At 41.1% G+C, this 22,630-nt stretch overlaps 1 protein-coding gene across 1 annotated transcript; it reads right to left on the reverse strand.

The window, feature by feature from the left end:
- Positions 1-4,897: 4,897 nt before the first annotated feature.
- LOC118826931 lies at positions 4,898-17,192 on the reverse strand. The gene is made up of 6 exons (XM_036598017.1): positions 17,085-17,192; positions 10,688-10,735; positions 9,099-9,166; positions 7,806-8,105; positions 6,019-6,309; positions 4,898-5,860 (listed from the first exon to the last, which is right to left on the reverse strand). Exons 2-6 carry the CDS (start codon positions 10,723-10,725, stop codon positions 5,718-5,720), a joined length of 840 nt encoding a protein of 279 aa, XP_036453910.1. The 5' UTR covers positions 10,726-10,735; positions 17,085-17,192; the 3' UTR covers positions 4,898-5,717.
- Positions 17,193-22,630: the final 5,438 nt, after the last annotated feature.

Consider the following 22,630-nt stretch of genomic DNA (forward strand, 5'->3'; position numbering starts at 1 on the left):
CCACTTCAAAGCGGGCCGCTATAAAAGCGTTTCTAAAGCCCTGTGGGTTCATTGGGATATTAAATTGTTTATTGGTCACTACATGAGCCCATAATGCCGGACCTCATTATGGTTTCTAAGACCTGATGAGCTCAGTCACAATTCATTATCATCATAATCATCATCACAGTGTTTGAGAGTGCTGGGAAACCTGCGCTCTGTAGAAGTGTTCAATACACTTTATTAATAAAAAGCTAGGAAATATTTAGTGGTGCTTACCGTGGGGGTCCTCCCTTGGGGGCGGGGGTCCTACACATTTTTTTTTTTAATTATTTGGATAGTCTAAGTCAGAAGATGCTGCACAGCTGAATCAGCGCGCTGAGAGTCAGAGCTCATTGCTGTAAAGTTTATGTACTCACTGTACTGTTCGTGGTAAATTTTCAAATTCCGCACCATGAGAAGCTCATCCTGTCACTTAGACTGTTCAGAGACGTCTGTCAAATGGGGAACTGTGTACTTTCAGTTTAAACTACAGCCCTTATATCAAAAACAGGACGGCTGAACGCCAGAGGGTGCCAGCGAGAGAGTCCTCAGTAAATGTGGGTGTTAGCAGATAGATGGCTAAAAACAGAAAGTTAAACATATTTCTAATTATGTGCCCAGAACCTTCTTTTACACTTTTCTTCCCTTTCTTTTAATTTTGGAATGTAGACGGATGTATTTCTCTAAAAACCAAAAAGCAAAGAAAACCTTCTGTTTCTTATTATAATTAAAATTTAGAATTTAGATTTACTACAGCAAACGGACTTCGGGAAGCAGAATGTTAGCATTACTGCTGCTGAGCGCTAATTGGTTGGCATTACTGCTACTGAGAGCTGATTGGTTAACATTACTGATACTGAATGCTGATTGGTTAGCATTACTGATACTGAGTGCTGATTGGTTAACATTACTGCTACTGAGTGCTGATTGGTTAACAATAATGCTACTGAATGCTGATTGGTAAACATTGTTACCACCGAATGGTGGTTGATTAGCATTACTGCTACTGACTGCTGGTTGGTTAGCATTACTGATACTGAGCACTGATTATTTAGCATTACTGCTACTGAGAGCTGATTGGTTAACATTACTGCTACTGAGTGCTGATTGGTTAACATTACTGATACTGAGTGCTGATTGGTTAACATTACTGCTACTGAGTGCTGATTGGTTGGTATTACTCCTCTCCTCTCCTCTCTACAAATTCTCTGTTAAAACCTAAACAGAAGAGCTGCGGAGCTGCTGACAGGATTAAATGTTGGGATTTAAGCTCATTAAACTGCATAAAATGTATAAAATGCAGGAAACCTCAGCCCGTTCTGTAGTTCTAACACAGTGATTACTGCTCATATGGAACTCCAGGATTATTCAGGATCAGAAGTTAGAATAAGTGACTTCACCACCTGTATTTTTTATTAGAGTCACATTAACTTTTACTGTAAGAGGGACTACACTACCCATAATTCTATGAACTACTGAACTACAAGTAAGGATGGCTATATAGCCCAATCACTCTTCAGTACACTGTTTATATTGAACAGGGTCTTTAATAATGTTCTGCCACAGGTTTAACAATAGCTTGGGTAACAGCACCACCTGCTGGTCTTAAACAGCACAGTAACTTATTTTAGCTTCAGTTTGGCTTTTTATAACCAACAGCTAATTCCAATTTAAATGTAATTAAGCATATTTATCTTACCCTGATTTAATTATCAAACCTATAAACATCTACAGTTAATGTACATTGTACATACACAACACATTTGTATTAAACTCAGGTGGTTATTCTGGAAGTGTTTCTCTTTCAGCATGAAAGATGATGAAAATGTGTTCATGCTTTGGTTCACATCTTTACCCTCAGTGCTATACATTGTTAATACTAGGCCTACTAGTACTACTCATAATAATAATGTCTTTATGGGTGTTTTCCTTTATGTTTTGTAGGGAGCCAATAAAAAGACAGCATTCAGCAGCTTGTGAGCCAATGGTTGTGCTGCTTGCCTGAGTTTGAGGTGAAGGGGTGAGTGCACTGCCCCCCCTACTGACCAAACTTTATAGTGTTACAATTATGACCACCTAAAAGAATAAAATGTAAAATAAACAAAACATCTTAGTGTTTTAGGAAGGTAGAATAATGTGATTTATAATTTGATTAATAAAATAGTGACTATTCTATTAAAATATCATATTTAAACTTCAGTGTATGACACTAGCTGTGTTCTGTATTGTTTGTTTGTGGGCGGAGTCAGTAGCTTAGAACAAAAACGCAGTGTATTATGTCTTTAAATGGAATATGGAGTAGTTGCGCTCAGTATGTAGGTTGCATAGGGCCCAGCAAATTACACTGGGGTTGGAGCTCCACTCATAAAGTTGGAGTACATTCAGTCTCTCATATGTTTTGTCTAAATTGTATGAAACGGTGAGTGGTGGTGTGTAACAGGCTTTGTGGTACGTATTCTCTCATTTGATGAGTGTGCCAGAGGTGTTACCCAATCAGCGGCGTGTATATAAACCCCACCGTATTAAAAAGGCAGCACACAGTGGATTCTAATAAAGTCTCTACAAAAGCGCTGCTGTAGCTCGGTGTACACAACTACTGAAGACATTAGAAGACATTTTTAAATTAATGTACCGTATTTAGACCCATTTGATCAGGATCTGACTATTCTTCGAAAAGGATGCCAAGAATGGAGTGAATGTGTTCATGGAACCACCGTTTCTGTTTAAATAGACCTTTTACTATGTTTTTTCATGGCTGAATGCCCTGATGAAGCTCTGATAGCATCCTGATTAGCATCCTTCAGCTACAGAGCTTATTACAAAAGCAGAGCTCTGTTTAGTGTCTAAGTGTTTATGGTGAAGATTAATATCAGCTCATAAAACCCTCAACATCTTTCTCAGTAATAAAACACAGAATCTCAGATTAAACTGAGTTTTATTAAACAAAAGAAAGTCAGAAGTATCCTCACAGCAGTGACACGAGAGAAGAAAGTCTTTAAAAAGAAATGAGATGTTCTCAAAAGAAGAGAAAAATGTGTCAGATGAACATGTGAGTTCAGCTATTTTAATATTTATTGTTATTTAAGCGTATTTGGTGTCATTTTTAACTGCATTATGAGTCTTAATCTAAATGTGAGCATTGCTGAATATAATTGATTTTTTATATTATGATTAAAATAATTTTCTAAAGCCAATTAACAAAAGATGAATACACAAAGTAAATAAGAGTAAATTGGATTGTGTGTAAAAGAGAGGTAGCAAAGCAGCATTTCATCATAATCATGCATAAAACATACATGCAAACATTCAAATCAGAACTACAGCATCAGTTCTGACTCACAGCAGGTCCTTCTTAGCACCAAGGTTTACAGCAGTACAGCATGAACACAAATCAATCAGAGATTCTTTAACATTCTCATAAATGCATTAAACACAAACAATGTAGTGTCACAGATTTATCAAAAACAAAGTGTCTCCCTCTGACCCACAGACTAGTGACTGCATTATGCATGGAAATGAGCTCAAATATACACAAATATGCTCTGTGCTGGTCGTGGTGCACAGAGGACAGATAAAGTACTTCAGTCCAATTAGCATGAAGAGCACAACATTTTCATAAAACAGTACAAATAAAATATTTTCAGATATTCAGATCAGTGCACACTGCTTAAGAACAGCATGAGAATTTTTCTCCATATCAGTGGGTCAGGAAAAACTGAGATAGGTAAGTGCTCTTCTTCATGATGTCTCATCTTCATCTCTAACCTTTTCTTCCGTTTTGAGGATTCAGCCTCAGGAGGTAATCTTGTTTCTTTATTTGGTTTAAGTATGTTTTAAGATTAATTAATGTTTGGTTACCCTGAACCCAAAATGAGTTCTTTTTAAAGGGTAACTCCTCCTGTGCGGCTCATTATAGTTGTACTGATGAATATTTGTGTTATCCATCAGTATTTTTTACTGAAAACAGACGTTATCAGTAAACACTGATTTCTGAGGTGTTATGTAGTCAGTTTTGTACGTCATATAAACCGGAGCATATCACAGTCCATTATACTGAAACATGCTAATGAGAGGATTACAACATGCAGACAGGTAGAGTTCAGCTACAGAACATGCAGCGCTAATGTAGCTACTTTAATGTTCATCACAAAGACAGAATCTAAGCTGTTCTGTAAAGGGCAGAGCTGAGTTACTAACATAGTGACAGAATGAACACCTTCAACATGCAGCTTTAACACTGTGTAACACTCAGGAACAGTCATTTAGCTCAGAGCAGAAGAGTGGAGTGAAGGAGCAGATCCTGTTCTGATCCTCCTTCACTCCTTCTCCCTGTTCTGATCCTCCTTCACTCCTTCTCCCTGTTCTGATCCTCCTTCACTCCTTCTCCCTGTTCTGATCCTCCTTCACTCCTTCTACCCTGTCTGATCCTCCTTCACTCCTTCTCCCTGTTCTGATCCTCCTTCACTCCTTCTCCCTGTTCTGATCCTCCTTCACTCCTTCTCCCTGTCCTGATCCTCCCTTCACTCCTTCTCCCTGATCTGATCCTCCTTCACTCCTTTCTCTGTTCTGATCCTCCTTCACTCCTTCTCCCTGTTCTGATCCTCCCTTCACTCCTTCACCCTGTTCTGATCCTCCTTCACTCCTTCTCTCTGTTCTGATCCTCCCTTCACTCCTTCTCCCTGTTCTGATCCTCCTTCACTCCTTCTCCCTGTTCTGATCCTCCCTTCACTCCTTCTCCCTGTTCTTATCCTCCTTCACTCCTTCTCCCTGTTCTGATCCTCCCTTCACTCCTTCTCCCTGTCCTTATCCTCCTTCACTCCTTCTCCCTGATTTGATCCTCCTTCACTCCTTTCTCTGTTCTGATCCTCCTTCCACTCCTTCTCCCTGTCCTGATCCTCCTTTAGCTCCTTCTCCCTGTTCTGATCCTCCTTTCGCTCCTTCTCCCTGTTCTGATCCTCTTTCGCTCCTTTCGCTGTTCTGATCCTCCTTCCAATCCTTCTCCCTGTCCTGATCCTCCTTTCGCTCCTTCTCCCTGTTCTGATCCTCCTTTCGCTCCTTCTCCCTGTTCTGATCCTCCTTTCGTTCCTTTCGCTGTTCTGATCCTCCTTCCACTCCTTTTCCCTGTCCTGATCCTCCTTTCACTCCTTTCGCTGTTCTGATCCTCCTTCCACTCCTTCTCCCTGTTCTGATCCTCCTTTCGCTCCTTCTCCCTGTTCTGATCCTCCTTTCACTCCTTCTCCCTGTTCTGATCCTCATTTCGCTCCTTCTCCCTGTCCTGATCCTCCTTCCTTTCCTTCTCCTTGTCCTGATCCTCCTTTAGCTCCTTCTCCCTGTTCTGACCCTCTTTTCACTCCTTCTCCCTGTTCTGAGCCTCCTTTAGCTCCTTCTCCCTGTCCGATCCTTCTTTACTCCTTCTCCCTGTTCTTGTCCTCCTTTCGCTGCTTCTCCCTGTTCTGATTGTCATTTAGATCCCAATTTCTTCTTCCATGATGTTTGGGGGGAATCCTAAATGAACCTCTAGACTCATACTGCCATGTGATTGGCTGATTGGATAATTGGTCTTAGATCTTGGATTGGATCTTGCAGGTTTCCTGAATACAAGCAGCAAATAACTCATTTCTTTTTCATCATTTTTAACAGAAGTTGAACGTTGCAGTTTTTTTTTAGTTCAACTCGATTTTCCCTGCAGTTATGATTCAGTGCCGTTCAGTTTCTCTCCTCTTTCGCAAACTCCTCACCACTGATACCAAACACACAATTACTAGTGCAACCATCGTCAGAGCAAACATCCATGCTGGTACAACAGCTCTCTGATCTCTGCATGGACATGGCTGGTCATCTACAGAACACACAGATTTGCCATATAGTGAGTTACCACCACCATTACCACCATTAAAGCACACAGAGAGACTTTAATATATTTACACACTCCACTTTCATCCACTTTCATCCTACAAGCTCAATAACAAACACAGCTAAAGCTGGAAAAATACATACCTTTGATGGTCACTGTGTAGATGTGAATGACCTCTTCATTCCTGATGTCCATTATAATATAATCTCCACTGTCAGATGGCGTCGTTCCTCTCAGCTCAAGAGCAGAGAACAGTGCCATTTTCTGTTTATATTCAGGTTTACATTGTGTTGAGCGTCCATCCACTGTACATATCTGACCACTGGATGGTCCAGCTGCATCAGTGCTGTTATAAATAACCTTCACTGGATCTAATATGTCCAACTTCAGCACCAGAGATTCACCAGGCTTTATCTGAACGGGAGTATTCAAGGCTGAAGAGAAAAAAAAACAAACAGAAACTTGATGAATTGTGTGCAAATCAAAGCACTGAGCAAAAGTTAAAACTTCATTTATTTAATTTACAATATAGTTATTCATTTTTCAGGAATATGTAGTGAGAATAGATATAATTAGATAGATAATCCACTTGCAGAAGGTAGGAGATCATCAAAGTGAAACATGTATTAACAAAACTGAAGTTGAAAAATTATTACAATGAGGCTCCTAAAAACCATCTGGAAGACCTGGAAGACACCAAAACTGCCCCCATCAGATAAACAGCATGTAACAACTTTAAGGACGCTGGGGGCAGTTGTGGAGACTGGAACTGGTTTATTTATACACAACACAAAAATCACTCTGCTTTTCAGCCCACAGACAAATTAAGACAAAACTCTCGCTGGGACTTTTCAGTCCTTTCTTCCTTTTCTTTAGTTCAGCTCAGCGTAGTGTGGAAGCGCTGACGGTGTTGCTCCAGAGTTCGACCAACCCTCTGGAGGACGGCCTTTTTCAGCTCGTAGAACTCCAGCTGCGATTGAGTGGGGGAGCTGTTGGGCCGCAAGCTTGGCTTCCCCGGTGAGCAGGGGCAGCAGTAGGATGGCCCAGTCCTTTTTCGGCAACCCCCAGTCTTCCGCCGCTCTCTCAAAGAGCTCTACGAACGCTTCTGGGTCTTCTTGTGGACTCATCTTCGAGATGGAGATGGTAGCCGGAGTTGAAGTACTGGTGGCTGTCAACAAGCTATCTAATAGACTATCTCTCCAAGTGGTCAGGACTCCATGGTGACGTTTGTCCAATCCTCCCGGGTTTCGGCACCAGTGGGTGGAGGGAGGACGCCGGGGGCAGTTGTGGAGATGGAGAACTGGTTTATTTATACACAACACAAAAACCACTTGGCTTTTCAGCCCACAGACAAATTAAGACAAGACTCTCGCTGGGACTTTTCAGTCCTTTTTTTCTTTTCTTTAGTTCAGCTCAGCTTAGCTCTCCTTGGCTCAGCTCTCTCACCTTCACGGGTCTCCTTCTCTCTCTGGGCTCTGCCACCTGCTGAGGGAAGAGATGACTATAAGTAGGCTGGTGGAAAGAAGGCACAGGTGAATATCATCAGCTACTTCTCCATCCTGCATTCGGCGCTTGGCCATGCCCCCTCCTCCACACAGCACTTAAAGCTTTGATCTCTGAGAGAGAGGAGAAAATCAAGCTGCTTCAGATCTGAAAACATCCACAGGTGTTTCTGTCCATCCTTCCACTGTGAGAAGACGACTCAGCGCTGTGGGTCTGAAAGGATGTGTAGCTGATCAAGAAGAACCTCACTGAGAAAAGGAGACGGACACATCAAACAAAGAAGCTGAAGAACAGACTGACCACCCCAGAGTCCAGACCTCAATTTGGATATAATACTAAACTAACTTCTAAGACTGAACTTTAGAGGTGTGGAAAAATATCCCTGCAGATTTCTTTGAAAAACTGTAGAAAACAGACAGACACTTACGCTCAATCTGTAGATTCACATCACAGACGTCTTTGTTGTCACACCAACACGTGTACCAGCCTCTCTTACTGAAATCAGCGTCAGTGATGGTGAGAGAGAGATTCCCCTTCAGGTACTCATCATGGATCATCTGATATCCCTCCTTCACTGATCTACATGAAGTCTGATCACACTCAGCCAGAACATCAGTGGGTTTATGGTACACAGTCCATCTGACCAAACCAGAGCATCTCTCAGAGCAGGACAGAGTAGCAGAGTCATGAAGATTCACCTTTACTGAATGAACTGCTGACTCAGAATCTAAAAGAGAGATAAAGACAAATAAGGATAATAGAAACATCTCAATTTGGAAGAGTAAATGTCTAAATGTCATCATCAAGTCACAGGTTCAGATTCAGATCCAGGCATGTTTTAATGGATGAGTATTTCTAAAGCTTTATAAAGCTTTATAAAGGCCATGTTATCCCATTGTGCTCTACATCCACTTACGTTGTAAATCTGACAAACAGCAGTGACAGTATGTCTCAGTAGAAAAAACAAAAGATTTCAGTTCTGCCAGCCTAGCATGTCCTACATACCCTCTACAAAATATAAATATCAAATCAGACTTGGGAGATGTGACCCCTAAGACTCAGATCACATCCCTGAAGTGAAGACTTTAAATACGTTTGTACAGTTAAAGATTCACTGTGTATGTTTTGGGGATTTGGCCCTCTCTGGTGGAAATGCGTAACTGCAGGCCCAACATGTGGAAGAACTTTTAGTAACGTGGGTTGTGCTTCAGACCCCTTCCCTGAGGGGATGAATCTGACGTTTGAGAACAGTTTATCAGTATAGTGTGTTTTTTTTTTTTATCATTTAAGATCGAAATATTGAGCCGGACGTTCTTTTTGAGGCTGTGTGTGATGTTAGTACGCAAAGACGTATGACATGGTGTGAAAAACTCTCGACCCAACACCTCTGACTTTTAACTGATTATTTCAGGCTTTACAGGGCGACTCACAGCAGCTCATTCACCATATTTTAGCCTGTTTATGTTATCCTCACTCAGTAATGACGCTGCTTTCAGTTTTACATAGTGAAGCTTTAATAAACTGTACACTGAGGATCATATTACTGTTCTTTACTGCATATCACATCATTCTATGTCTAACTAGCTAATGAGAATATTCACTAGATTATTTTATTCTGACGCTACTGCTTAAAGAAACTCTCAAAAACAAAAGTGAGAGTAAAACACACGATTAATGTTTTAAGAGCAGGATAAAGGAGTGATAAAGGAGAGGTACTTACCAGTAGTGAGTGTAGTTGTCAGTAAGATCAGGACACAGACAGTAGAACTACAGGACTGCATGACTGACCTACAGACACACACACACCATCAGTACTGGCCAGGAGAGGAGAGAGAGAAGAGAGAGAAAGAGAGAACAGAACTGACCTACAGACACACACACACCATCAGTACTGACCAGGAGAGGAGAGAGAGAAGAGAGAAAGAGAGAACAGAACTGACCTACAGACACGATACACACCATCAGTACTGACCAGGAGAGGAGAGAGAGAAGAGAGAAAGAGAGAACAGAACTGACCTACAGACACACCATCAATACTGACCAGGAGAGGAGAGAGAGAAGAAAGAAAGAGAGAACAGAACTGACCTACAGGCACACACACACCATCAGTACTGACCAGGAGAGGAGAGAGAGAAAGAGAGAACAGAACTGACCTACAGACACACACACAATCAGTACTGACCAGGAGAGGAGAGAGAGAAGAGAGAACAGAACTGACCTACAGACACACACACACCATCAGTACTGACCAGGAGAGGAGAGAGAGAAGAGAGAAAGAGTGAACAGAACTGACCTACAGACACACCATCAGTACTGACCAGGAGAGGAGAGAGAGAAGAGAGAACAGAACTGACCTACACACACCATCAGTACTGACCAGGAGAGGAGAGAGAGAAGAGAGAAAAAGAGAACAGAACTGACCTACAGACACACCATCAGTACTGACCAGGAGAGGAGAGAGAGAAGAGAGAACAGAACTGACCTACAGACACACACACACCATCAGTACTGACCAGGAGAGGAGAGAGAGAAGAGAGAACAGAACTGACCTACAGACACACACCATCAGTACTGACCAGGAGAGGAGAGAGAGAAGAGAGAAAGAGAGAACAGAACTGACCTACAGACACACACACACCATCAGTACTGACCAGGAGAGGAGAGAGAGAAGAGAGAAAGAGTGAACAGAACTGACCTACACACACCATCAGTACTGACCAGGAGAGGAGAGAGAGAAGAGAGAACAGAACTGACCTACAGACACACACACACCATCAGTACTGACCAGGAGAGGAGAGAGAGAAGAGAGAACAGAACTGACCTACAGACACACACACACACCATGAGCATGCTGAAACGAATGAACACTCCCAAGGTTAGTCACTACATGTGCGCACATGCTAAACAGTCATCAGCAGTGACTTTACTACCAACACATTCTTCAGCTCCTTTGCAGTGGAGTTTTAGCCTCTCTATCAGTCCATCATCAGTGAGTTCTTTTAGCACATGCAGATCTCGCTGCAAAAGGTAAATGTTAGTTAAGTGACCCTTATTAGTCCCACAACCGGAAAATAATAAAACATTTTAACCCATCCGTCCCGAGAAACACCGCATACACACTAGGGGACAATGCGCACACCTGCCCGAAGCACCCAGGGAGCAGTTGGGGGTTAGGTGCCTTGCTCAAGGGCACTTCAGTCATGTCCTGTTGGCTCAGGGATCAAATCAGCGACCTTTCGGTCACAAGGCTGGTTCCTGGACCTGCAGCCCATGAATGCATCCACAAGTCAAATAAGCCAAGAGTCAAACCTAGAATCTTCTGATCTGTAGTCAGATGAGTTGTCCATTGCACCAAGCCTGCACATAAAGCAAAGAACAATAACACATGGATCAAAGAGGAAGAATGGAAAAAACTAATCAAACTGAATGATAGATGATACAGTAAAAATTACAAACAAGACTAGGCAAGCTTACTGTTGCTCAATCGGCTGAATCGCATCTGTGCAATACAGTTGTTTGTGCTAGAGGTTATACACCGATCATGCATAACATGATGACCACCTCCTTGTTTCTACACTCATTGTCCATCTTATCAGCTCCACTTACTATATAGACGCACTTTGTAGTTCTGCAGTTACAGACTGTAGTCCATCTGTTTCTCTGATACTTTGTTAGCCCCCTTTTACCCTGTTCTTCAGTGGTCAGGACCCCCATGGACCCTCACAGAGCAGGTACTATTTGGGTGTTGCATCATTCTCAGCACTGCAGTAACACTGACGTGGTGGTGGTGTGTTAGTGTGTGTTGCGCTGGTATGAGTGGATCAGACACAGCAGTGCTGCTGGAGTTTTTAAACACTGTGTCCGCTCACTGTCCACTCTATTAGACACTCCTATCTTGTCAGTCCACCTTGTAGCTGTAAAGTCAGAGACGATAGCTCATCTGCTGCTGCACAGTTTATGTTGGCCATCCTCTAGTCCTTCATCAGTGGTCACAGGACGCTGCCCACAGTGCTGAGAATGACCCACCCCCCAAAAAATACCTGCTCTGTGGGGGTCCTGGGATATTCAGGTGTGGAATAAGTGTAGCCATTGTTTGAATTCCATTAGGATTTGACTGGATTGTGAAAAGCGACTGTTAGACTGCTGCAGAGAAGCATATGAGCCCTGTCACCATAATAATGTCTGTCACAATAACACAATAACTCACTGCAGTCATTTTCCACAGTGACTGTCACAAGAAACCGAAAGTGAATTGGGAGCATTTTCAGTAGTTGGACTGAAGATCACTAACAACCCTCAATCCTGACCTTGAGACTCTTCCCATATCATCACTGTCACAAGCAAACAAACAAACAAAAAACACAATACAAGTATCTCCAACGTGGCATTTTTACAGAGGAGACGAAAACATTATTTATGTTCAATGTAAGCCAATGTAAACAGATTTTATGTCAAGCAATTTTGGAGCATTTCTATTGGTCCTTTTATTAGGAACATAAATGTAAAGGCTTTCATTTTGTAAAATAAAAATCTAATAAAAATGCAGAGGCTTTTTTTTTGGACAGTGATGATATGCTTCCCCAAATAATGTAATCTTTAATATTCCCCGTAAATTTGAATTCTTATTAAAATCACAAGGGGGTGCTTCCCCTTTAGTCCCAAAATAGTGTCTTTTTTGATGAGCTCTAAACGCTAAACCTGAATAAAACTTTTGGTGACGTTAGATTAAATTTAACAGCACTGGAGATCATGATTTATGACAATGTGCTGTGAGAGTCTAGTTTTATTGACAAAAGATGACACCTAAAGGCATATTAAATTAGTGCTATTATCACACAGTGTTTATGCACGGCTCTGCTTCTGGAGTATCAGAGTGGATTCATGAAGCAGTCTTTTGGAGTATATCATCACCCTGTGTTTCTACATGTTTTCACAGCGCGCCAAGAACAGAGAGAAAACAGATTTATCATAGCTACATAGCCACAGTGTACTCTGGAAAAGGCTAACACTGTTTGGATCACTGACCAAATTACTTCTTTTGTGAGTCACAAACACACCACAGTGGGACAGACAGGCTGAAGTTGGCTTCCTTTTCTGCCAGCTTATTTTTTTATAATTGGTGCAACTGTTACATTCTGGCACCTTTAAAGTGCTGGACAGTTTAAAGTGGAATGGAAAATAGAAAGCTCTGAAAAAAATCTGCATACAGCATACCACAATATTACAATAACCTCTATAATCAGGGCTGTACATAAATGTTTGAGCATGTAGCACTGGTGCTATAAATGTTGCAAGTGATAAAGCACAAAACTGTTTTAGCACTGAGATACATACTTCTAAAAAGTTTAAACCTCTGTAAATTGAAGAAATTATCATTTTAAGTGTAAAAAAACAAGCAGTATGTTTGTTCTTTGATGTTCATTTTGAGAAATGTATTGAGAATTTCTCAGATTCCCCTCAAGAGGGCAATGTTAGCACTTAAGTAGTGGTTTTCCGTATCTTCGAGTGCAAGTACATGCAGTAAACACCCACACCAGCATGAAGCCACATGGTCAGTGTCATAAATTTCAATACATGCAGCAAAAGAGTTTATTATCTAAAGGTAAGGCTGAAAAACAGTCTATAGAACGAGAATATAGGCTCAAGACAGGAAAGACAATAGAAACAACAGGGGGCACCTCAGGTCACAAATCCAGAGATTTTGTACATTGTAATATCTTTTGGTTCTAAACATCTGGATTTGTTCTGTATTGTTTGTATTACCTTGTGTCTCCACAGCGCTGAGCAGATGATGGACATGAAGGTTCATCATCTATCACGTGACTGTGATTTTAGACAGGACTGAAACGAACTCTACTATAATGATGAAAATCCTCATATGAACTCTTCCAGAAGTGTTTGCACACACTGCGCTTTGAAACTGCTCAGCCCCGCCCTCGCTAAATTCTGTACTTGCCTCTGCTTGTTCCTCTGCTTGTTCCTCTGCTTGTTCCTCAGGCCTCTCCCTTACCGAGCTTTCTGTAAGCTCTCACTGGCTAATGCTGTGTTTTTACTCTCGCTACATAATCTATTACACAGAATATTGAATATTCTTGAAAATACCTATATAGCCAGGTAACTAACAATATTAGCAAATATGCTAATAACATAGAACAAATATTTACACATTTGAAGACAATAAAGAACCATGAAAACATAAAAATGGAACTTTGTCTGAGTGTGTACGGGTACAGCGTGATCTTACGTCGACCCAAGTGATCACTAGTAAGTTAACATAGTTAGATAACCAGCCAACATCAACAGGAAATACAGCACATTAACTTTCTTTCCCCAGTGCTTCACGTCTGCAGCTTAACTTGGTTTAATGCACTTTTACCATACAATGGACTCAAGTATAAAGAAAGAACTTGTGAAAGAAATATTTAGGTGTACATTTGATTAACTTATAAATACAATTTATATGTTGCATTTGACTTTAGTTTCAGTTTATATTTACTTCATTGTACACAGTGCTGTGCAGAAGCTTTACAGAAGCATCACAATCAAATACATATTTAAATAGAATAAAATATAAACAAAACCATATCAGCAGCAACTAGTGGAGACAGAATAAGAGAATGAGCTGGAGCTTTGAGAAAAGAGGAAGGTTTTAATCTGAGTGTTAGTGAACAGAATAGCAGGGCTGAAGAGATTGTGGTTCATAATTTAGGAGTTCCAGCGTAAAACTGTAATGTCTGATGATTTTTACAGTATATAGGAATGAACAAGACAGTAGTTAGCTAGCTAAATCCTAGTTCGCTAGGTTTTTTTAGTTTTTGTGGCTTAATTTCTTTCTTGGCCTAATTTCTTAATAGCTCCTCCTGGGTTGTGGGGGGAGCTGGTGCTCATTGGGTGGAGAGTCGGAAACGCCTTGGACAGATCGCCAGTCCATCACAGAGCAGACACACAGACCTATGCACTCACACATACACCTAGAGGCAATTTAGTATCTCCAGTTCACCTGACCGCCTGTCTTTGGACTGTGGAAGGAAACTCACTCAGACACGGGGAGAACATGCAAACTCCACACAGGAAGTACCCTGGTCACCCAGGCGGGGAATCAAACCCTGCCCTTCTTGCTGCTGTGAGGCGAGAGCACTTCTTTTTAAACTATTGGTTTCATTTTGTCTTTGTTTTTTGTTTTTGCTGTTCTCAGGTACTGAGCTGATTAAACTTAATAACCAATTTAACCAGTTCAAATTCAAAATGTGTCTTTTTTGTCTTTTATGCTGAGCTGTATAATGTAATGTTATATCACCAGTCCATTACTTGATCATCTACGGTTCTTTTTGAACTTTATCTGAATGATATCTTGATGATTTTGCAGATGTTATTAATACTTAGAAGATTTAGAGGCAGCTTCAACTCAATCAGGTATTTTATCACCTAATGCTGTTTTTTAGCAATTTTTTAAAATTAAAATGTAATTATGTGCCTTCCAAATGACCTGTACACTTTCACCTGCAGCCAGCTCAAGAGAAACTGTCGTCAATCAGAGCATGTATGGAGGAAAACTAAACTGAGAGCAGATCTCCTACAAGTTCTCAGCTAATGTGTCTCATGGTAATTTATCTTCTATAATCTGCAATTCTGCAATTCATTTTCAAAATAAAACAGCCTTGAGGAGACAGAGCAGAGCTCAAGTTCCTGATAAGCCACCTACATCAGTTCCGACATCCTTATCTATTTTGATTGTGTTCAAAATGATGTTTTCATTATTATAAACTGTGCTAAATATAATCAGACCAATTTCAAACCTTACTTTTTTTAAGGAAAGCAATTAAATGCAGATCTAATATCACTATTACAGTACTACAGTACTGAGACAGCATTGGCTCAGGTTCTTAATGAGGCTCAGTGCTCAAAGTCCTTCTATTCTGGTCTTATTGGATCTTATTCCAGCTTTTGATATCGTTGATCACAAGATTCTAATCCCTCATGTTGAATGCTGGGTCGACCTCTTGGGCACAGTTTTAGAATGGTTTAAACCATATTTAAATATGTTTCACTGGGAAATCATTCATCAAAAAAAAATTTGTAGAGTCCCACAAGGTTCAGTTTTAGGGCCTTTGCTTTTCTCTTTGTACATGCTACCTCTAGGTAATGTCATTAGAAAACATAGTAAAATTTTCATAGCTATGCTGACGACACCCAGTTATACATTTCTATTCCTTCTGAAGATCAAGACTCTGTAGACAGACTAATCAGCTGTGTGTCAGATGTTTCTCAGTGGATGTCACAAAATGTTCTACAATTAAATCATGAAAAAACTGACATATTGATCATTGGTAAAAGAAACTCAGAGAAAAATGATTTATGAGAAACTTGGTTCTTTAGCTTCATATACCAAACCTGATATAGGAAACCTGGGTTTGATCTTAGACTCTGAGCTCTGTTTTATCTGCATGTAAACACAGACAATAAAGTAGCTTTTTATCATTTGAGAAAAATCACTAAAGTTCAGCCTTTTCTGTCTCAGAGCAATGCAGAGAGACTTGTTGCTGCATTTGTTTAGCAGAGTTGATCACTGTAATGATCTTCTTATTGGAGAAAACAGTCCATCCTCTACAACTCGTACAGACCCCAGCAGCACAGATCCTAATTTATCTACAAGCGGTTTAAAACATGTACATTTCTCTTGATTTATTTGGAAATGATCTTAATTTACCAAGTTCATGTCATATTTGTACATGATGTTTCTGTACCTGCTGGAGAGTTTGTCTGTTCTTAATGCACTGCTTTCAAGTTTAGTGCATTTATTTAAAATATATTTAAATGCATGCTATGGCAGAACTCCTCCTGCATGGAGTTAGTTTGGTGGACAAATAAAAATATACCATTTACCAAAAACAATATTTCATTGGAGCACTCTGAAAAAAATGTAAATACTGTATTCCTAGTAAGTTAATTGCTAATTCAGTTCTGTTGTATTTTCTGGGTGTGACTGTTTTGTTCTGTGAATCAGTAAAAAAGTTATAAACCACATCCGCTTTATGAATGTAAAAGGTTTGTCCTCTTTGAAGATACATGAATAAACTCGTCTCACTCTGAAATCTACGCCCACTCACTCTGTTAAAACTGTACAGTACAGACTGTATTCAGGAGCACTTCTTTACTCGCTCTACTGATACTTCTGTATTCTCATCACCAAACATGTCATTCATAAGAACAAATTAGCAGCTAGCAAAAAAAGGGGGCTCCTGCCAGTGGATCAACTAGGATCAATGAGCCCCCTACTGAAAAATGCTGAATAAAAAGGAACTGAGGTACTGGATCTGTTTGAGAGTCACTGGTGTACAATTATGTCTATATGAGGGGTCCTGTCATTCGGCCCCAGAGCACTTGCCTCCCCTCGCATTCCAGTAATTACACTACTGACTCCTGCCTCGTTATGCTACTGAACACACTACAGGGGTAAACCTCCCAAAACTACAACATGAGTTCATCACATAGTCAGGCTTTCTACTGGGACTCCCTCCCCAAAGACCACCTGCCATACATCTAACCCTGAAAGAATTATTTCACAGGTTCAGAGCTGCTTAAAAATATTAAAATATTGAGGCTGAAGCCCCGGAACTCCAGACGAGGCGAGGCCAGGCGCCCCCTCTGATCACAGCTCAGTAGTTATTTTAAGTCTATGAAGCTACAACAGTCTCTGTTTACTCACTGTGCTGCTGTGGCTGATTCCCCACACTGGACTGTAGTATAATACTCTCCACACAGAGGGTCTCAGACTTCGCAGAGAAGGAGAAACACACCTGAAGCACATTATTAAATTACAGTTCTTATGTGAGTAATGATGTGGGAGTGCTTAAACTGGGGGCTGTCCCAGATCACACACCTGGGGGGGTGTTGCTTTCTCAGCTCTGTACTGCTGTAAGCTCTCACAGCTCTGCTGGTTGTACTCTTTACAGACTGTCATATAGTTCCTGCAGCACGAGCTGCTGTTAATAAAGGTGCAGCAATAAAAATAGCAAAGAGATGCGTTTAATTTTGATTTTGGCACAACAATCTATTCTTATTTTTGTATTTTTGGCCAGTCATCAGGGACCCGATTGGTTAAATCTAAACCAGTAAACCAATCATAAAGAAGCAGATATCAAGTAAGGTTTATTATTATTGCTATGATTGCAATTGACACATAAAACACAAACACATCAAAAATTGACACATAAAAAATAAGTCTTTATTTTATGCTTTCATGGTGGAACATGTCAGAATAGAGCGCATCCATCCCTGCAAAACTTGTGACCCTCTGCATGTCTAATTTGGTCCACTTCAGTCACTGCAGTATGAAAAAACCTGAACCAAATGAAAAAGATACAAGATCACAAAAACCCAAACTGTGGTTTAGACATTAGGAAATGAGCTTGGTTTGAAAACAGCCTGAAGTTCTTCAGAGATGTTAGCTAACAGAGTGCACTACATGAGGCTCTACAATATTATAACTTGCTTTATATAACTAGAGATAACCAGTATGACAGTGAGGCTTAGTGTGAATGAATAAGTCACATGGACTGTTTACACCCCTCCCATCTGGAAGAAGCTCCACAGAGCATCAGGGCCAGTCCTCCAGTTTCTTTTAGATGTTCTGACTAGAGATGAAACGGTTACCGGTTTCACGGTAAACCGCGGTAAAATTAATGACGGTTAGTAGTACCGTTTGAACTTTAAATGTATCGTTAAAACCGCGGTCGATTACCGCGGTGTGAAAAACTCGGAGATTCGGAGAAAGTCTGACGTTTGGTCATGTTTTTGGTTTTATAAGGATGCAGAAGGAAAGTTAATTGAAGATGACCACCCTGTCTGCAGATGACCACCCTGTCTGCAGAACAGGCCTAAAGAAAACAGCGGCGAAAGGGGGCAACACATCAAACCTTACGAGTCATCTTCGCGTTTGTGTGGTTTAACTTGTGCTTATGGTTCGTTAATAATATAAAATGAAGCTTTTAGCGTCAAAAGAAAAACAATCGGTGAATCAGCTGTGAATCGAAACTAAAGCTTTTAACACATTTCTGTGGAGCAGAGTCTCCAAAATGAGCTGAGTTAACGAGACGCTGCAGAGGTTCAATCTGCGCAGCTCCCCTTTCTCGTCTCGCTTGCAGTGTTTACTGTCTGAGAGGAGAATAACACCGTCTCAAATCACTCAGTGTCCCCTACAGAGGGCGCTACAGTTCAAACAAACACGATCATCATTAACCAGCAGCTGAGCTTTAAATAGGGAATCTGTAACCTCTTGTTAATGTTGATTATAGATGACTTAGTCGAACGTTTCCTGCACTCTTTGGGTGAAGGATTTGCTATTTCATGATCCACGAAGTGCACTAGATAGGGAAGAAGTGTGCTTTGAGACGGGACCTCGCGCGAGTAAACGCTGTGTTTCAGAGATTAAACTGTAGGAGTGTTTCTGCCGCAGCTCAGATGCGCGTTCATTTTAAGTTATGTTTTAGTTTTAAAACGCTTTTAGAGAAGCAGCTCCACAGGTGAACTCACGCTGTATGAGTTCTACACTGTCTGCAGCTCACAGCGCGTCACGCAGTTCCTCTGTGATTGTGGCTGTTTTTCCTGGTGCGCTGTGTTGATTAGGGGTTCAGCGCCACAACGGCACAATAATGCTGCAGCTGCAGCTCGGACAGAAATCCCCCCCGAGTGCAGCACTTCTTAGAAGTAGTCATTTTCCATTAAGACCCACCTCAGAGTTGGTCCAGATTTAATACTCTACGCAGGGAAATCCATAGTTATTGTACTTAATAATAATAATAATAATAATAATAATAATTATTATTATTATTATAACAGTAATAATAATAATAACAATAATAATAATAATAGTAATAACAGTAATAATAACAACAGTAATAATAGTACATTTGCTATTATTTTGTTTACAGAGTATTACAAGTATTGTAATACAAAAGTAATACTAAAAATGTATTGACCTTATTTTTTAATGTTTATGCAAACAAAAAGTGCATATTGCTGCCAATTCTATTTGTGTTAATATAAACGTTGGTGAAACGATTTTCAGTTTGTGTATCAGTATTTATTTTTTTAATTTATTTTACTTTTCAACACATTTGAACAATATCGCGATAATACCGATAATCTTGATAATTTTGGTCATGATAATCATGATATGAAATTTTAATATCGTTTCACCTCTAGTTCTGACACATGAGCTTGTATAGCAGCGTCACCTGCTGGACTGAAAAAGCAGAACCAGTCACAGTGTTAAAGGAAAGTCAGTACAGTGTGATGATCTGGAACAGACTGTAAGATACAGGTTTAAACTGTACTGTGGGTCAGGGTGCATTTCATCAGGACTCTTATTATAGCAGTGTGGCTTTCAGTAATCAATAACTAATACTGATCATCTCAATCTGGATTAAACACTGTATACTGCTCTCACAGAGTCATGAAATTTATTAATTTTATAAATAATACACAAACAGTGCTTCAGTACCACAAACACTGCAGGTAACACTCGGCTCAGTTTCTGGTCAGTTCTGGACGAGTGAACATGTTCAAAAACAAAAGCAGTAACGGTTCAATCACAGCACTTTAACAGATACAGTAAACAGTACAGCTGATTGGTTTAAAAAAAATATTTCTCCTCCCACCCACTTTCTTTCTCAAAGACATACAATTCAGTGGTGTGTCCAGGACATGGGGGGGGTGAGGGGCACCACCTAATGATGTACAGGACAAAGCAGCATTTACAGAATATCTGATTTGTTCTTGGGCCAAAATGAATCAGTTATGATACTGTATTGGATTCACATTGGCTCTATAGTTCTTAATAGGGTTGGAAAATGTGAGTAATTTCCATCTTTGATTACTGGCCTGTGAACACTAGCTTAAAGATTTGTTTTAAGTAAACAGTAAAGCACAGCATTCTGGATAAGATCAGCTGTTAAATATGTATAATCATGAATGTGAATGTTGAAGCTTTAAAACTGAATGTGATTCATTTTTCATTTATTCATCACTCAAACACAGCAATGTTACTCAGAATGGCAGTGTTATTTTTGTCAATACAGGCTGGTGTTTCCTAAAATCCTAAAAGTTACACTGGGGTATGGAGTGATTTTAGGGGCCTTAGTGCACTTTAATGTATAATGTATGATTTGAAATAAATTATTTGGATAACAACAACAGTTCTGAGTATTCGGCCTTCTTGGAGCGAGTGGGCAGGCTTCTGGAAAGGGCCCAGCCTACAGACTCCATAGTCTTGCTGGGAGACTTCAGTGCTCATGTTGGCAATGACTGGGAGACCTGGAGGGAGGTGATTGGGAAGAACAGCCTGCCCGATCTAAACTTGAATGTGAATTGTTTTTGGACTTGTTTTTTGACTTGTGTCCTAGTTATGGACTGTCTGGTACCAGAGCTCCTTGGGTCAAAAGTCAATGACCGACTTTGTTGTCATTACATCTGAATTGGGACCATATGTTCTGGACACTTGGGTGAAGAGAAGTGCTGAGCTGTCAACCGATCACCATCTGGTGGTGAGTTGGATCAGATGGTAGGGAAGACTGATGGTGAGACCCATTAGGCCCAAGCGAATAGTTAGGGTGTGCTGGGAACGACTGTCAGAGGCCCCTGTTCGGAATGATTTTAACTCCCACCTTCAGGAGAGCTTTTGTCATATTCCGGAGAAGGTAGCTTCTCACCCTCTCGCAGATTGTCGAGGGGGCATAGGAGTTTGCCAACTCAGTTTACATGTGTTTCGTAAACTTGGAGAAGGCTTACGACTGTGTTCCTTGAAATATCTTGTGGGAGGTCCTCCAATGAGAGTTGTGTTCGTATACTCTGCATTAAGTCAAGCTCATACAGTGTTAGTGTTGGACTCTGCCAAGATTGTGCCTTGTCTTCACTCCTGTTCGTGATATTCATGGATAGGGTGTCGGCGTAGCCGAGGTCAGGAGGGCATTATGTGTGGAGGCCGGAGGGTGGCGTCTCTGCTATTTGCAAATAATGTCGTCCTTTTGGCTGGATCGCATGCATGCCTCCAGCGCGCACTGGAGCAGTTTGCAGCTGAGTGGGAAGCAGTTGTTATGCGGATCAGCACTTCCGAGTCTGAGTCCATGGTGCCCACCCAGAAAAGGATGGCATGCCCACTCCAGGCAAGGCCTGCCCCAGGTGGAGGAGTTTAAGTATCTCAGGGTTTTGTTCACGAGTGATGGGAAGAGGGATCGTGAGATCGGTCGCAGGCTGGGTCAGGCGGCAGCAGTAATGCAGTCACTGTACCGGACTGTAGTGGTGAAGAGGGAGCTGAGCCATAAGGCGACATCCCGACTACATCCCAACCCTCACCTATGGTCATGAGCTGTGGGTAATGACCAAAAGAATGAGATCGAGAATACAAGCGGCGGAAATGAGCTTTCTTCACAGGGTGGCAGCTACACTCTATTTGATAGGGTGAGGAGCTCGGCCATCTGGGAGGAGCTCAGAGTAGAGCCGCTACTCCTCCGCATTGAGAGGAGCCAGTTTAGGTGGTTCGGTCATCTGATCAGGATGCCCCCTGGATTAAACCCGGTGGGGGTTTACTGGCCACGGCCTACTGGGATGAGACCCCGGGGTCATCCTAGGACCCGCTGTAGGGATTACATCTCCAATTTGGCCTGGAGGAGGTTGCGGGGGACAGGGTCGTCTGGGATTCTCTGCCCTCCCACCTGCTCCTGCGACCCTATCTGCATTGTTGATGATGGTGATGTTTGGATATTTTAAGGTTCTACAGAGAAAAATAATGATTATATGATGTAGTATGTTGTGGAGGATCAGTGTGGATGTGGTCATTATGGAGATGAGCTGTATTGAGAATAAGAGGGAGATGAACAGCAGTCAGTTGTGTGGGTGTAGTGTTGATGAAGATTGATTTAAGGTGCTGGTAAGAAATTAGGTCTTTCTGTGAGTCATAGGTGTACAGCTCGGTGTCTGTGTTGGTGAATGTCCATAGGGTGGCAGTATAGCACTGTGAATGACAGGAATGTGGGTATTACTGTTTGAACTAGTGTACAGTGTACAGTATGCAGAAATAATCGTCTAAGAACTGTGCCTCAAATTAGAATTTAAACCTGCTGGTTTACAGATTACTGGAAGTAAACAGCAGTCCAGTACCTGCTCACCATAAACTGACCGATAAGTCTGTTTCCTTTTGCTTTTTGAGTCTTAGAGAGATTCAGCAGTGCAGAACTGAAGGAGCTCCTCCACACA

This window comes from Colossoma macropomum, unplaced genomic scaffold, assembly GCF_904425465.1.
Source record: "Colossoma macropomum unplaced genomic scaffold, Colossoma_macropomum, whole genome shotgun sequence".
Lineage (NCBI taxonomy): Eukaryota > Metazoa > Chordata > Actinopteri > Characiformes > Serrasalmidae > Colossoma > Colossoma macropomum.